General features: G+C 41.4%; 2 protein-coding genes across 2 annotated transcripts; both read left to right on the plus strand.

Moving 5' to 3' along the window:
• The first annotated feature begins 2,154 nt into the window (after positions 1-2,154).
• On the plus strand, positions 2,155-12,377 carry LOC117591616. The gene is given in 5 exon segments (XM_034284928.1): positions 2,155-2,259; positions 9,805-10,266; positions 10,330-10,436; positions 11,739-12,001; positions 12,004-12,377. Coding segments are annotated over 5 exon segments (1,311 nt in total).
• Positions 12,378-12,940: 563 nt separating this feature from the next.
• Positions 12,941-14,367, plus strand: LOC117591617 (acidic repeat-containing protein-like). Its single transcript, XM_034284929.1, has 5 exons — positions 12,941-13,120; positions 13,181-13,210; positions 13,273-13,530; positions 13,591-13,638; positions 13,694-14,367. Coding segments are annotated over exons 1-5 (906 nt in total). The 5' UTR covers positions 12,941-13,118; the 3' UTR covers positions 14,262-14,367.
• Positions 14,368-18,090: the final 3,723 nt, after the last annotated feature.

Genomic DNA, 18,090 nt, shown 5'->3' on the forward strand with positions numbered 1-18,090 from the left:
AGCAGGCAGCACCAGTTGAATAAATCATGACTCGATTCGTGGTCACAAATAAATCCATTCGATCAACAATTAAATTACAATGGTGATGTTTGTTTGTTTGTTTTGTTTTCCTTGTGTTGAATGGAATTATTATAAAATTGCAGCTCTGTGCAGTTTGTGGGACTAACAAGGGAAAGTTTATTCCGTTAACAGTCCCTGGGTGATTCTAGAATTCCCTTTCCTATCTAAGAAACTCTTTTGCTTCACCGTTTACTTACCGTCTCCCTGCTCGCAACCCTGTGGCTTGAAGTGCAACCCTGTTTATGCCAATGTTGTTGCATGTCGTCATTCTTAAACGTTTAGCAAGTGCACCCACTGAAAACGAAAAGGAAACAATTTGTTCAACCATCATAATAGTCACTACGGTCGTAGGTCGCAGGTAGGTCAAATGCACGCTTAAACCCCACTGCACACACGAGGGCTCAGTGTCATCCGTGGCCCATCAATGGATTAAAGTTCATTCAGGAAGAACTACAAATTAAAACGCGACTTTGCACATCATAATCCTGCATCCTTCCTCGTTCCTTGCCCTCTTGTGTGACGTGGCATGTTGGAGTGCGTCGTATAAAAGGATGTCAAACACTCCTCTGCATGATCTGTCGATGTGTCTTTTGGGTGCGTGGGGGTCATACTCATATGACAGACTCTCGAAACTTGTTCTATTCGTGTTTGTTGCTGCTCTTGTTGTGGCAGAATGTCAGCTTAATCGGCTTAGCGGCAACACAAACACACACGCGCACACTGTGCAACGCACACACACACAAACACAAACACTGCCGCCTCTCGACGCCATAGGCGATTGTGCGGTTCAGTCGAACACATCTGTATATGCTGCGTGTGTGTGTGTATGCGGGTGAATACACTAAAAGTGTCGCCTGGAGTGCCTTGCACCCACATAGTACCATACGCCACAGACGTCGTCGCCTATCTGGGGGCCGAAAGTAGGGAGATAGCATAGAGCTTAACTAATAAACATAATTGCATATTCAGTAGCGCTTAAAAGTGCGTTCCGAAAGAGAACTCCGAAAGTGGATCGTAAGCGCAAGCTTTACGCCGAGCTTACGAAAGAGAGTCGCTGCAGTGTTAGCACATGCAAGCGAGAGCGTGCGCTTATCTTAAAAAAGAGAGTAAGGTATCGAGATCATAGAATTTGCACTTGACGTTTGACCGAAATTCCACTCAAGTCAGCAACATGAAGAAACTATAAGGAGGCCTCGTCGGTGGCAGAGTTACTCGCTGCCTTTTCTTGCAATCAATGCTCGTTTGCTTGTTGACGCGGAAGGTTGGTTGCGAACAACATTTTTTTTCAAATTTTTTCAAAAGGTTTTTTTTTTTTCAAAACACAGACTACTATCATGAAGCAAACTATTAAAAATGAAATTATGTAAAAATTATTATGTTTTTTCACATTGCCTTAAAATGGTTAATCAGCACACTCCATTGTCGTTGCCCTCGCACTTACAGCGAGAGCCCTTTCACTCGCACTTTTCACTCGCCCGAATTTCTTAGTATTTCCGACGAGACCTCCTTATAGTTTCTTCATGGTCAGCGAAAGATCACGCGATTGTGCCGTTAAAGTTCCCAAACGTCATCAGATCTTCGAGCTTTATGTTCGGTACAGCCTAGCTTCACTAGGATGAGTTTTGCTGGAGTTATAAGCAAAGAGACGATCGATAAAACCAGACGTGATTTTGGCAAGTTTTATATATGTAGATATAACCTACACTAAACTTACATAATCCCTCGTTGCGAAGTTTTCTTGCAAGCCATAAATGCAGAGGAATCTGTGTTGATCTGTGCTAGTGCCTAGTGAAAACCATAATCAACCAAGGTATGTCTGCCGTGAGCTAGGAAAGTGACCAGTGTAATTTATGTGAATCAAGTTTATAGGACAGAGGTCAGGAGCCCGTTTCGTCGTTGCAGCCTAAGTGCGTATAAGTACATAGACGGGGTACTCCACGAGAGGCGTATCACCTAAGTGATGCCCCCAGGCGTCGCTACCCTTAGGAAGCCCAGTGCATAAGGGGGCGCCTCGGAACCTTAAATCAGCTCCAGTGAGAAGACCAGTTTGTCGCGCACTTTAGTGCTTATGTAAGCGGAAGATCGACATCAAGGATGTTCCACATTTTAGCCCAGTGTTCAGTGCTAGAACATTGGTACGTGATTTTGACGGACCTGACTACAGAGGAGCCACCGCCGACAGCAGGACAGATGTCCAGAGTTACGCCGTGTTAATTTACTCCTTTTCTAGGATTAAGTTAAGTCTATTCTCCTGCGGTTCTAAAGTTAGATTCAAACATCAAGAATCACAGGTGTTGGCGGAAATGAGTGGGTATGAGATCTTAAAACTATTAATTGAGATAACTAAGTCGTACTTGCACGTACGCTCGTGTGCATATATTGCTAATAACTTCTAGTTTTCCCCAGGAACAGACATCTACGTCATCCTTGAGCTCTTCCAACAAACTGAAAAGATGTTATATATAATAGCAGGGCTCATTGGAAAACTGCTATTTCTGTTAATTGAATATTAATTATACAATTTACTTTTTGTTTAAACAAACAGATTGTAAATATAAAGAGAGATAAAAAAAAAAACCTTGAGCTCAACGATCACGAAAGGAGTAAATGTTTTTAAAACACCAAAACAGAAACGCTGTGAGTTTGTAATCTTAAAACCGTATATGCACAGAGCACAAACGTAACCTACGAGTTAGCAATTGTATGTTTGAACCTTTATAATCATAGCCGTAATGGGTTAATACCTCTCGCCCCCCATTATTCTGTTATCTACCTATGATTTTTAGTCTTTATACACGCAACAGCCACTATATATATATGTATATATATATATATATAAATTCGTAAATTCCTAAACCATTATAACATAGAATAAGCATATATTTTAAGTGGGCTAGATTGCCGTAATATGAATTCCTCTGTAGGTTAAGAAAATTTCGAAGAGATTTAATTATAATAATAGGAAGTCATGGAAATAAATCTGAAAGCCTTCGTTTTGAAACAAATTTATAATATGTTCTAAATTCTAGCGTCCGTCCTCAGACAAGCAAGGTCGAAGTGGTAGGATGAAAACTGCTTGATTGTTCCAGGGTCTATACGGTTCGATTTACCAGTATAGCATAGGTTGGGAGGGTAGAGAAGAGGGATTCTCGACGACACCTGAGTCTCCCGTGGTTTAAATAGAGTAGATTTCTTGATATCATCATCACCCTTTTTCCTCAACAACAAATTAGTAATCCACTTTCCAGACACTCAGTCCAGTTTAACCTGTGTTCTGCTTTTGATTTTTGATTCTTTTTAAGTGTGCACCTAAAACATTATGCGAGTGTGTGTCAGTACATAATATAGGAGAGAGTAGAACGAACCCCGAGAGGTGACACACGAAATCTCTTTGTACCAGTTTGGGTAAAAATTCAGCTATCCCACACCTGCCCGCTACACGGTGTAATTTCTTGACATTTGTTTAGCTTCAGTGACATAAACGCTACAGGCACTTCATCGTTAGCTTCATTGTTCTGCATCAAAACGGCTCCATTTCTGCTTTAAAGTATCAGTTAATGGTTTCGCTAGTGCAGCATAGTTTCGGATAAACTTATGATACCTCCCCGTTAAGCCTAGGAACCGACGAACTTGCTTAATTGAACGAGGCACTGGAAATTCGGTAATGGCGGTAATTTTCTCTGGATCGGTACTAATGATACCGTTTCCAATTATATGACCCAAATACTTGACCTCTTTCCCACAATAATGACTCTTTTCCATATTTATAGTCAAATTTGCTATTTTCAATTGGTTAGCTACAGTCCCCAATATCTCAATATGCCTTTCAAATGTATCAGACACGATCAAGAGGTCATCTAGGTAGATAAAAACTTCATAGCGCAGGTTTGCTGAAATAATCTTATCCATGAGCCTTGACATGGTATAAGGTGAGTTAGTTAAACCAAACGGCATCATTGTAAACTGGTAAAGGGGTCTTCCAGGAACAGTAAAGGCCGTTTTGTCGCGAGATTTCATATCGAGAGGAATTTGCCAGAATGCGTCTTTAAGATCTAAACTCGGAATGAACTCGGCTTTGGGTAATCTTGCCAGAATGCCATCAATAGGGGGCATGGAATATGCATATTTTTCTGTTAGGTCGTTAACTTTCCTGCTATCTATACACAATCTTACTTTGCCAGGTTTGCGCGTTATTAATGTAGTGCGTTCCAAGCCCTTTATAGCGAAGGATGCTGTTAGAAAAAACTAGGAAAACTAGAAAACTAGAACTAGGAAAAACGTTATCTTCCTGACTTCGCCTCTATAGGCAACCTCGGTAGTCAGACGACCAACTATGCCTTGCGATTTACCATCGGCAGTTTTCACTGAGGCCGATAACCGCTTAAACGAAGTTGTCTCTATTATTTCTTTAGCAAGCTGTTCGCCCATGCAACACACAGAGGCTCCAGTATCCAATAAGCCTACTACGGTTTTACCTAGTAAGGTAACATGAGCGTACGGGCGTAAGTCATGAAGTTTCCCAATTACAATCTCTAAAATCATCTTGCGTTCTGCCCTATTTTGACGATTAAAGGCTACTCTACGTAATCGAGAACGAGCTACCCTTTTGGTAGGGATGATAATGGTAGGGATGGTCAATGATATTATCTAAATCCGGGTGGTGTGACCTGGCTGGTATTCGTTGATGTAAAAACTTTTGAAAATCCTCTAATCGGTATTCGTCCTCTTCGAGCCTAACTGTTTGCAGCTAAGTTTTTTGTAATATTTGAGCAGTAACGACAACAGTTAGGCCTGTAAGTATCGGCTTTTCCGCAACCAAAGCAGAAGACTCGTCGTTCTGCTCAACAATCCTGGTAACGGTGTCCCTTCGCCTCACAATTCCAACCAGTAGCGTCAATGGCAGCTACCTCTAAGTCTTCATTATCTGAAATTTTGGATTCAGAAACGAAGTTTGTTTGAATTAACGCACTAAAATTCCGATATTTTGGCTTCTGTATGGCGGCTGAAGGTTTGTAGACCGATTGAATGAAAATTTTGCGAGTTTGCACAAGGTGTCGCAATTGGCCAATGGTGGCTGCTGGCTCATATAAAATCTCTTGCTGAACCTCAGTAAGGAGATTTGCTCGCAGAGTCTCTAATAAGGATGCTCAGACATAGGCTGTGCGAGCTTATCTGCCAAGGATGCGATCACGCTGTAGAAATCATCGAACGATTCGTTTGAGTGCTGTTTGCCACCTTATATCTCCGTGCGGATTATGCGATCAGTGCGAGAACTTTAAATTGCCCTTTTAAAGCAACACATAACTCGTAACAACGAATCTGAGATACTCTTGAGTTGAGGCACGTTCGGTGTTAAAATTTGATACTAATGTCTATCCCGTTCCTACCTCTAAAGCCTGTTTGCGCACTGGACAAAATTTTCTTGGCCCGTTGGCTGAATTAAAGCAGTCTGGGTGGAAGGTGTGACCGCATCTCGTCACCAATGTTAAACTTTATTTACAATGTTTTTCGTACACAAATAACAAAGTGTCTCAGTCTTTTAGATTAGGGAATTTTCCTGGACTTCGTTTACAAGGCAGCTCTCTCGATCCGAGTAATTAAATTAATAAAAATATTTTTTGTTTAATACTGAGATTTGTCAGAAATAAAAAAAAAAAAAAACGAGGAAATGACGGGACGTGTGAGACGCTTCTTACGCGTCACAACTTTTATACCCCGCACTCAGTACTACATTTGCACCTTAGCGGTTATCTGTCAAATTTTACATTTTTTCTTCATCTGTCATTTGCATCAACAACACTGCTCACGCCAAGACGCAGACGTGTCTGCGCGAAGCATAGTGTGAATGAGAGAATGTGAAAAAAAACAAAAGCTGCGGGACAGGATGCGTTTAGCAACTGCAAATGAATTTCTTCATTCTGGCTATAATAATGATCCAATCGGATCCCATTTTGGTGATCTGATAGATATGACCATTCCCTGCGGAATGTTTTTAGTTTTCTTTTATCTTCAAAATTGCAGATTTGGGAGGTTGTCGCCCTTTTTCGGAATACTTTTTTGAAATACACTTGTAACAGTGTGAGCATACAGAAGTCTGGATGCAAAATTTGGTGGCTCTAGCTTTGATGGTCTCTGAGATCCAGGCGCTCAACAAGAAGGACGGACGGACGGACAGACAGACATGGCTCAATCGACTTAGATATTGATGCTGATCAAGAATATATATACTTTATGGGGTTGGAAACGTTTCCTTCTGTGCGTTACATACCGTTATTCCCCACAAATACAATATACCCTATTTACTCTTCGATTACCGGGTATAAACAGACACTAGAAATCTAAACAGAACAGCTAATTATCTGTAGTCCGTAATATCTGNGTGTGGGAAGGGCGGCGAGCTAAAGGACAGATGAAGAAAATATTTAAAATTTGACAAAACACCGCTAAGGTGCAGATGTAGTACTGAGTGCCGGGTGTAAAAGTTGTGACGCGTAAGAAGCGTCTCACACGTCCCTTCTCCTTTTCCTTCTCCTTTTTTTTTTACGCGCGAAACCCAGCAGAACTAACTACGGGAGGGGTAGGCTAGTATAAGAGATTTAAGAAGAGGAAGGAAGTTAGTGAGGATATAATGTGATAGAGGGAATTATAATCCGAGCACAAAACCCTAAAGGTTTCGTGCAAGGCATAATTCGATCTGCACAGTGGAAGGAACAAAGGAATATAGTTTCTAGTGGGTCTAATGGGAATCGTGAAGTTTACGCGGCTCAACAAGTCAGGGCTGTCTACATCCCCCTTGATCAACTTGTGCATAAAAATTACACCAAGCATTTTTCTACGACTAACTAAGGATGGAAGATTTATTAAAAAAAGTCTACTACGGTAGGATGGCAGTCTCACAGTTGCATCCCAGTTGAGGCCCCGTAGGGCAAATAATAAAAAGTTTTTCTGTACTGATTCAATACACCATACATGAGCCGTATTCTAAAATCGGACTAACAAGCGAGATATAGAGAGTCTTCGTTATATAGGGGTCATCAAATTCCTTTGACCACCTCTTTTTAAACCCAAGCACACCCTGGGTTTATTTACCATGGTAGAAATGTGTTCAGAAAACTTTAACTTGGGGTCTAGTTTAACACCTAGATCATCAACCAATATAATGCTCTCAAGATGTAACGGACACTGGAAGTGTCGTCTCGTCAGAACTCTCTGTCTACTAAAGGTTGGCCGGCTAGGCTCAGGGAAAATGTGGTGGGTGTTGTGCTGCGAAAACGAACTCCGTCACCTAACAAAATCGTAGACAGATTTACGGGAACTGGGATCGGATTTACAAACCCGGACGGAACTTTAGGTCCACTACCTACTGTGAAGAGCAAGGTGGTTGTGCTCTTACCTCTTGACCCACCCTCCATGTAGAATAACATAAGAATATGCCATTATGGTTCTACGCTAAACCTGCCGCTGCTGCCTATGTGCCTTAGGAACCCCTCCCAAAAATCAGATTAGAAAATCATGTTAAATCGTTATAATTTTACTTTGACTTGTATGACTTCAGGTTGTTTGTAACCCCCATTATTTCTACCCTAAAAACTATTTTTACTGCATGTGTATATATATGTGGGACTAATTTAATACATAGGAATTCAAGAGAATGATCAAATATGAATAAAAATAATATAATCAAAATATAAAGTAAGAATTAATTAATTAAATGAATTAAATGGCATAATTGTAGTGATTGTAGTTAATAATAATTCATTTTATATATGGTTAAGCATGCATGTCTCACTGTGTAGACGCTATTCTCCTGACCCGGAGTGTATGTGTATANCAGGTTGTTTGTAACCCCCATTATTTCTACCCTAACCCTTAAAACTATTTTTACTGCATGTGTATATATATGTGGGACTAATTTAATACATAGGAATTCAAGAGAATGATCAAATATGAATAAAAATAATATAATCAAAATATAAAGTAAGAATTAATTAATTAAATGAATTAAATGGCATAATTGTAGTGATTGTAGTTAATAATAATTCATTTTATATATGGTTAAGCATGCATGTCTCACTGTGTAGACGCTATTCTCCTGACCCGGAGTGTATGTGTATATATGTGTGTCTACTTACAGACTTTTAAACAGCTGCTGGTGTCGTTGGGCACAATTTCACGTTCTCAATAAAAACTGTTAAAGAAATGTAGAAATATGCAAAATAACAAGAAGCGTTATGAAGAGGTATTTAACCAATACCCTTCCATGGACACAATGAGACCGATGATGCACCCTTTTAGAATCTATTATTAACTAGGCATAAATTTCATGTTTTTCTTCTTCTATTTCTAAGTTAATGTCTAGGAATATTTAATATTATTGAACAATTTTCTTTTCTATTTTTATCTTCAATCCATAATTTTTCATTAAATTTTCTCTTCTAGATTTTTGCGATTTACTTTTCTTCCCTTAAGTGGCTTTTAGAATGTCGGCATCGAACAATTTTAATAACCTGAGAGAAGGAGAGAATAGGTGACATACGGTCAGGTGGGTCTATTTAAGTGCGCGTTGGTGTATGGTCAGCCGCAAGGGCAATGACCGCTGAGCTAATTTTTCCACACCCTACATATGCAAGCACCAACATTTTCTTTACACAAGGCGCGGTGATATAATATTTTAGAATNGGCAATGACCGCTGAGCTAATTTTTCCACACCCTACATATGCAAGCACCAACATTTTCTTTACACAAGGCGCGGTGATATAATATTTTAGATTGATTGATATTATCGTTGTTGTTGAGCGGCTTAGTTGCTCGTGAGATATATGTATATAAACAACTCGGTCCCGATCGCCAAGTCGCCATCCGTTTCTCGGCCTGCAGGCAAGGTCCGGTGGCACCAAAAAGAAGGACTGATCATCGTGGTACTGGAGCGGACCGCCCTCCGAGACCGAGGGTCATGCCAGGTCAGCAATTTCCTGCCACACGTGGATCATAACCTACGTGCAGTACATACATGGAATTATGTAATAAGGTCACTTTTTCATTTTTTTATCTTTGCGTACCTTATCCAGGGGTTGGTTTTTAAGTTTTTGTCTTTGCAGCCACAACACTTTTAAAATTGTTTTTATTTGGTTTATGTTCCCTTTTATGGTTTTGCAAAATTTTCACCACGTTATGTATACTACGTTTATGTATATTTTCTACACGCACATTAATTAAGTCTTCCAACTTTGAATGCAATTTTTGTTCTGTGCAGCATGCACTTAGCCTAACTATTTTACCCCTCCAAAAGCTGTGTATAAGAGAGCTAAGAAGGTTCTCGAAGGGCTAGCCGTAAGCTATGCTTGCGGAGAGAAAAGCTCACATGTGAACGGCGCTCGCACGTGAAATTTCGAAAGAAAGAGCTTTTCAAGATAAAAGCTTCTGATCTTGCATGTGGGCTCTCGCTGGAATGCGTACAGTGGGGGAGGTTCAATATTTTCTCGATAAAATTAGAATACAGCTCCCAAAAAAAAGTTTGTCTTAATACAATTTTTGTACAGACATTCTAACTTTTTGTTTTTGGTCTGCAACCTTCACAAAGAGAACTACCGCAGAGGGTGTAAGGAGTCAGGAAGGGGCTGGAGCGATAAAAAGCCATTACATTGCATTTCGAGGCATTAAGTTGAAATGTGAAATGTCCTTATAATGGACACAGAGTTTAACATCATCCGCATACATAAGTACTCGAGAATTTGTTAATACAGAAGGCAGGTCATTATTCGGGCTTGGCGTCTGTTTGGAACGTGTACCGTAGCGGCAAAGTCTTCGAAAATGGAGTCGAAACGGCCCTGATCCGTGGCATCGATATTTACTACTCGTGTCCGGAGTGGAAGCTGCTGTGGGATGGTCTGCAACTGCATAAAGAATGCTGTGGAGTTCACAGCTACAAGGATTCGATGAATGCCGACTGGATGCCCCAGCTGGTGGATAACGATAACTGCTCGATAGCAAGTGGTTCCAACGGGATCCTGGCACCCTACAAATGCTGCAAGCGAGGCTGTGAGAGTAGCACGAACCCAGATATGCCCGGTGGTGAACAGCAGCCGTTCCTTTCCTTCTCGCTCGATTCCATCCACACCAACGGCTGCCTGCCCGTGTTTTGCAAAGCCCTGTGGCGGCTCTTGTACACTCAGCTGGGACTGGCTCTGCTGTCCCTTACATTTCTGGTAAGTCACTATGGCATTATGTTGAAAGTATGTTTTCATTATAGTCTTTACCTTTTCGTACAGATCATTCTCTGCTTTCTAACCAAATTCATAATGCAGCGTCAGAACGAGGGCGATGGCAGCTGGGACAACTTGGGTCTCACAGATGNACTCTGCTTCTGCTTCACTCGGCCCCTGCCTCTGCCGTCGCCCTGCCTCTGCCGACTTTTAACCCACCCCGTCCCGCAGTTTATATTTGTTTTTTTTTGTGTGCGGGCGCTGCCTCTGCCTCCTCCTCGAGTCTGCAGTGTGTGGGTGTGGGAAGGGCGGCGAGCTAAAGGACAGATGAAGAAAATATTTAAAATTTGACAAAACACCGCTAAGGTGCAGATGTAGTACTGAGTGCCGGGTGTAAAAGTTGTGACGCGTAAGAAGCGTCTCACACGTCCCTTCTCCTTTTCCTTCTCCTTTTTTGTTACGCGCGAAACCCAGCAGAACTAACTACGGGAGGGGTAGGCTAGTATAAGAGATTTAAGAAGAGGAAGGAAGTTAGTGAGGATATAATGTGATAGAGGGAATTATAATCCGAGCACAAAACCCTAAAGGTTTCGTGCAAGGCATAATTCGATCTGCACAGTGGAAGGAACAAAGGAATATAGTTTCTAGTGGGTCTAATGGGAATCGTGAAGTTTACGCGGCTCAACAAGTCAGGGCTGTCTACATCCCCCTTGATCAACTTGTGCATAAAAATTACACCAAGCATTTTTCTACGACTAACTAAGGATGGAAGATTTATTAAAAAAAGTCTACTACGGTAGGATGGCAGTCTCACAGTTGCATCACAGTTGAGGCCCCGTAGGGCAAATAATAAAAAGTTTTTCTGTACTGATTCACTGATATACTGATACTAACAAGCGAGATATAGAGAGTCTTCGTTATATAGGGGTCATCAAATTCCTTTGACCACCTCTTTTTAAACCCAAGCACACCCATGGCTTTATTTACCATGGTAGAAATGTGTTCAGAAAACTTTAACTTGGGGTCTAGTTTAACACCTAGATCATCAACCAATGTAATGCTCTTAAGAGAACTACCGCAGAGGATGTAAGGAGTCAGGAAGGGGCTGGAGCGATAACAAGTCATTACATTGCTTTTCGAGGCATTAAGTTGAAATGTGAAATGTCCTTATAATGGACACAGAGTTTAACATCATCCGCATACATAAGTACTCGAGAATTTTTTAATACAGAAGGCAGGTCATTAATAAAGAGTGTGAAAAGTAAGGGGCCTAAATGGCTACCCTGTGGTACTCCAGAGCGAATAATTTACTTCGCTGTCTGCTACTACAATTCTTGTATTATTATCAACTAAAATATTCAAATATTCAACTCAAAATGAAACGAAATTAAAGATAGCGCTGCAGCTGCCCCAAAAGACACACTAGATACAATTGACGAAAAATCCATTTACTTTAATTGATGGCTTGGTTAAAGCAACTTGATCTGCACCGTGTCCGTGTGCATATTACATATTGCATATAACCACGCAATTCTCACTGACTATTTGTCAGAGATTGAGTGTCGCTCGGTCCACGGTTACTTGCTGAATATCTACATATTTGGAGCACAGCTGATTCTGACATTCCTGTGCAGTCTGTCCATGTGGAAGCGCTTGTGGAAGCGGCGTTGCACGCCCAACATTCAATTACTTCTATCCATTTGGCTATTCTATTCCTGCATCATCGTTGCCTCGGGCTTGACGTCGAAAATGGAGTCGAAACGGCCCTGATCCGTGGCATCGATATTTACTACTCGTGTCCGGAGTGGAAGCTGCTGTGGGATGGTCTGCAACTGCATAAAGAATGCTGTGGAGTTCACAGCTACAAGGATTGGATGAATGCCGACTGGATGCCCCAGCTGGTGGATAACGATAACTGCTCGATAGCAAGTGGTTCCAACGGGATCCTGGCACCCTACAAATGCTGCAAGCGAGGCTGTGAGAGTAGCACGAACCCAGATATGCCCGGTGGTGAACAGCATCCGTTCCTTTCCTTCTCGCTCGATTCCATCCACACCAACGGCTCTTGTACACTCAGCTGGGACTGGCTCTGCTGTCCCTTACATTTCTGGTAAGTCACTATGGCATTATGTTGAAAGTATGTTTTCATTATAGTCTTTACCTTTTCGTACAGATCATTCTCTGCTTTCTAACCAAATTCATAATGCAGCGTCAGAACGAGGGCGATGGCAGCTGGGACAACTTGGGTCTCACAGATGATGACGGTTATCCTCTGGTCGTTGTGGTGGGTGTGCCTACATGTGTAGCTTTTTGTGTTGTATTTTATAAAAATGTGTCCCGACCATAGAAATACCCCTCCAATTTGCATTGCCTGGTGATTGGTGATGAGGATCTGGCTTCCGATATGGCACCCGATGCTCACTATTGCAATTGCGAAGACTCAGCGGAGGATGATTGTGAACATTAGGTTGATGTTTTCGTTTTGTTCTTATATTTTATAGTTTTTTGTTTATTTATTATATTAAAATATTAGTTGCATCTTGATTTCATTTAAACTTTCTTATAGTCAAGTGGCCCTGCTTTTCATTTATCTTAAATATTAATTCCATAAGAAAATTACAACTGATGACATATCCACGATAATATTTGGTTCCCGAAACTGCAGTTGATTTGATTTAAACTTATCTAAACCCAATCATTACCAGTTTCAGTTTCAGCAATGAACAAAGTAACCTTTTTTGAATACTTTACCAACACTTCCATTTTATGGTCACACAGAATCCTTTTCACTTTTTGTCATAGAACTTTGAGTTTTTGACTTGTTAAAACCAGAAAGACTGAATAATTGTTTTAAAATGTGAGTACAAATAATAAAAACACGAAAATTTATAAATAATTCCAAATTTGTTCATTGCAGGCAATCACCGCATACTGATGACGAGGAGAGGTCTGTCTCCTTTTTGGTTTTTTATGAAATTTTCGATTCTTACATTTACTTCTTTTGTACAGCTCCGATGAGGATGCATCTCTCACCGCTCCTACTGCCGATGCTGTTATCCAAATCGATTCATCTAGTAGCAGCGACGACTCATCCAGCGACGACTCTTCCAGCGACGAATCATCCAGCGAAGACTCATCCAGCGAAGACTCATCCAGCGACGACTCATCCAGCGACGACTCATCCAGCGACGACTCATCCAGCGACGACTCATCCAGCGACGACTCATCCAGCGACGAGTTATCTGGCAACGATTCACCATGTCCCGAGTAAGTAATGTACGAGACTGTTAATGTATTAAATAAATAAATACTTTTACAAATACCTAGGACTAGCGGTTTGGCTGATAGTCCAACTCATATAGAAGATGAAATTTGGTGAGTTAAACCATTGAAAGTGAAGAAATATTGCTTTATATTGACTGACAATTAGGAATTCGGAGCCGACTAATGCGCCGCAAGTGGAGGTAGATGCTTCCAATCTCGTGTTGAACCCGTCTTTCCACATGCAGGGCGTTCCAATGAATGGCGACATGGCTGGCCCAAGCTTAAATCCATTCATAGGAGACGAATTTCACGATGGTTCCACCACGGACAATTTCGAGGATGTGTGTGTTCCAGACAACAGCGAGGATGTGGCTGTTGCTGGTCCAGGCATACAGATGAACGAAAACCCACAGACAAGCTCTTCACAAATATCGAACACATCCCATTTTATAATTAATTTGCCGCCAACTCGTCGTCGACGCACCGCACCGGCCTACTTCGATGATCCGGAATCAATTGGAGCGCGTGTGGTCAAGCGTAGTAGAGGCAACACTGCCCCTATTGAATTAGCTACACCCTTAGACGTAACAAACTACTTTCAGGAGGTGTCTGCCCGATTGGTGACCGAGCGCGTGAGCCAGCAGGCCTTTCTGCAGCTTTCCAAAACCTCTAATCTCGCAGTGCAAAAAGCCATAGCTAGCTCCAAAAGAGCCTTGGGGGAGGCCCCTAAGTAGGGCTTTCACATTGAGAAGATAATTATTGATTTAATAATAAACAATACAACATTGTGCGTACGCCTCAATACTTCGGCAAGCGCATGGACGCGTGTATGTACATAAATAATTCCTTAGGCTTAATTGAGGCAGTGCTGGGCAAGATCCTTGTTGTCTGCACGCAAGCGCATAGACGTGTAAAGCTGACGGTAATAATTGTATAAATGTGTATCTGGTGTAACCACGCCTCACAATTTCTGTACATAATGTATGGCTTAAATAAAACAAACGAAACACGTGACAATGGCATCTCATTCGTGATTTCGCCGCTGGTGTTGCTTTTGCGCGATCGATCAGACACGGCGACACTGCTGGTGCTGACCATTAGAACACTGGGAACCTCGCCAATGGATAGCTCTGAGCTGCTTTCATATGCGCTGGAGGTTTCCGAGCTCAGCTTATCCCCACTGACGCCAGAGTCCATCGATGCGATTGATGGCGGAGTGACATCTCTCACGGCGGCAGCCGGGTGTTGCTGCTGTGTTCGTGTCCTCGGGGCTGGTGTTGTCCATCGACGCGTGGAGAATACTCGACGTACATCTGAGGCTGCTGATTGAAAGGGTTGGCCGGGGCTTTGTCTGGGAGTTTCTCAGGCTATTGATTTTCGACGGCTCATTTCATGCACATACTGCTCATACACTTACTCGCAGAACGATGATTTACAATGTTCTCTAATGGGGAATACTTATGGGGGCAAACTTAAATTTTGTAGGTAAGCGTAAGTAAATGCGGCCATCCTAAAAGTAATATTTTGTTTCCGTTTTTAATGTAAGCTTTTTGAGGCTTTTAGCGGTCTGACAGGAGGGGAGCACCTGGGTATGGTAAGAAAGCAAAACTTGCTCTTTAATGCACAATTTTTAAGATCTCTGACCCTATCTGACCCACAAACTGGACGAGGAGTGTTTCTCAAGTGTATTTGGCAGTAAACACAGCACACACACACTTTCCAAGTCAATGGAAATGTGCAGGGATCGCTATGGTCCTAAAGCCAAACAAAATAGAAACGGAATTTACATCATACCGTCCCATTGTCCCATGTCTGTTGACAATATTCTCGAAAGTGTTTGAAAAAATACTATTGAAGAGAATGCCTGAATACCAATTCGGATTCAGGAGGGGTCACGGGACCCCTGAGCAATGTCACAGGGTTATTAATGATATAGTTTCGGCATTTGAAAACAAAAAATACTGCACTGCTGCATTTCTTGATGTTCAACAAGCGTTCGATCGAGTCTGGCACAAAGGTTTGTTGTACAAGATAAAGAAATGGCTACCTACTCCGTACTATGTATCAATCAAATCATATGTGGCTAAAAGATGATTTTACGTGCATCAGAAAACCGATACTTCATCACTACTTCTCATCAACGCAGGCGTCCCACAAGGAAGCGTATTGGGACCAATTCTCTACACCCTATATACGGCCGACATGCCAGTTACAAACAACTGCACTGTTGCAACATATGCTGATGATACAGCCGTTTTAGCCACAAGCACATCTATAAATGAAGCTTCCGAACTCCTGCAGAGTGAGCTAAGCCTAATTGAAGACTGGTTTCTTCGATGGAAAATTAGAATCAATTCCCTGAAATCCGTCCAAATAACGTTTTCATTAAGACCAGGTAACTGCCCAAATGTTACACTTAACGGCTCACCAATTCCACAAAGTACCTTTGTGAAGTATTTCGGCTTGCATCTCGACCGCAGATTAACATGGAAAAATACTAAAGCCTGTTTGGACCTACGCTATACAGCTCTGGGGGACTGCTAGCAACTCAAATATTGAGATACTTCAGCGTTACCAATCAAAATCTAATTACGTATCTAATTTAAATATCCACAAAGATCTTAATATTCCAACCATTAAAGAAGAAAAAAAGAAAACTAGTAGGAAATACATCGACAGACTCCACAACCATGAAATTAATTGTCTATTAGACAATAGCTTAACAGTAAGAAGACTGAAAGTATACCACATTCTCGATCTCCCCGATAGATAAATCCATCAAACTGAAAAGATGTTATATATAATAGCAGGGCTCATTGGAAAACTGCTATTTCTGTTAATTTAATATTAATTATACAATTTACTTATTTTTTAAACAAACAGATTGTAAATATAATGAGAGAGAGAAAAAAAAAATATATTCGTTAGACAAACATTCCTATACCTGAATGGGGTGTACATAAGGAATGTGGGACTCTTACATTTGTGAAATGTGTAGAAGATTTATCAAATTTAAATGCCAATTAAAGGGGTATGAACAATTGAAATTATGTTGGTTCTATGGTAGTCAAGAATGTGGCTGAAAAGCATGGAAATCTAGCAAAAATAAAACACTATAAATCTAAACAGAACAGATAATTATCTGCAGTCCGTAATATCTGCTTGGTATCTTTTGTTTAAACTTTTTTTGGGGAGGAAACTGTAACAAATGAATGATTATACCCAGTTCTCGAAGAGTAATTAGGGTATATTGTATTTGTGCACAAAGTGAATGTATGTAACACCCAGAAGGAAACGTTTCTGACCCCATAAAGTATCTATATTCTTGATCAGCATCAATAGCCGGGTCGACTGAGCCATGTCTGTCCGTCCGTCTTGTTGAGCGCCTGGATCTCAGAGACCATAAAAGCTTGAGCCACCAAAAGTGGCTGTCACTGTCACACTGTCACAAGTTAATTTCAAAAATGAGCCACGCCCCCTTCCGCCCCGCAAAAGAGCAAAAACCTCCCAAATCTACAATTTTGAAGATAAAAGAATACCGAAACGCCATTCGGTAGGGAATGGCTCTATCTATCAGATCACCAAATTGGGATCCGATTGGATCATTATTATAGCCAGAATGAAGAAATTAATTTGCAGTGGCCAAACCCACCCTGTCCCGCAGCTTTTGTTGTTCTTTTCACATTCTCTCATTCACACTCTGCTTCTGCTTCACTCGGCCCCTGCCTCTGCCGTCGCCCTGCATCTGCCGACTTTTAACCCACCCCGTCCCGCAGTTTATATTTGTTTTTTTTTGTGTGCGGGCGCTGCCTCTGCCTCCTCCTCGAGTCTGCAGTGTGTGGGTGTGGGAAGGGCGGCGAGCTAAAGGACAGATGAAGAAAATATTTAAAATTTGACAAAACACCGCTAAGGTGCAGATGTAGTACTGAGTGCCGGGTGTAAAAGTTGTGACGCGTAAGAAGCGTCTCACACGTCCCTTCTCCTTTTCCTTCTCCTTTTTTGTTACGCGCGAAACCCAGCAGAACTAACTACGGGAGGGGTAGGCTAGTATAAGAGATTTAAGAAGAGGAAGGAAGTTAGTGAGGATATAATGTGATAGAGGGAATTATAATCCGAGCACAAAACCCTAAAGGTTTCGTGCAAGGCATAATTCGATCTGCACAGTGGAAGGAACAAAGGAATATAGTTTCTAGTGGGTCTAATGGGAATCGTGAAGTTTACGCGGCTCAACAAGTCAGGGCTGTCTACATCCCCCTTGATCAACTTGTGCATAAAAATTACACCAAGCATTTTTCTACGACTAACTAAGGATGGAAGATTTATTAAAAAAAGTCTACTACGGTAGGATGGCAGTCTCACAGTTGCATCACAGTTGAGGCCCCGTAGGGCAAATAATAAAAAGTTTTTCTGTACTGATTCACTGATATACTGATACTAACAAGCGAGATATAGAGAGTCTTCGTTATATAGGGGTCATCAAATTCCTTTGACCACCTCTTTTTAAACCCAAGCACACCCATGGCTTTATTTACCATGGTAGAAATGTGTTCAGAAAACTTTAAC

This window comes from Drosophila guanche, unplaced genomic scaffold, assembly GCF_900245975.1.
Source record: "Drosophila guanche unplaced genomic scaffold, DGUA_6, whole genome shotgun sequence".
Taxonomy (NCBI): domain Eukaryota; kingdom Metazoa; phylum Arthropoda; class Insecta; order Diptera; family Drosophilidae; genus Drosophila; species Drosophila guanche.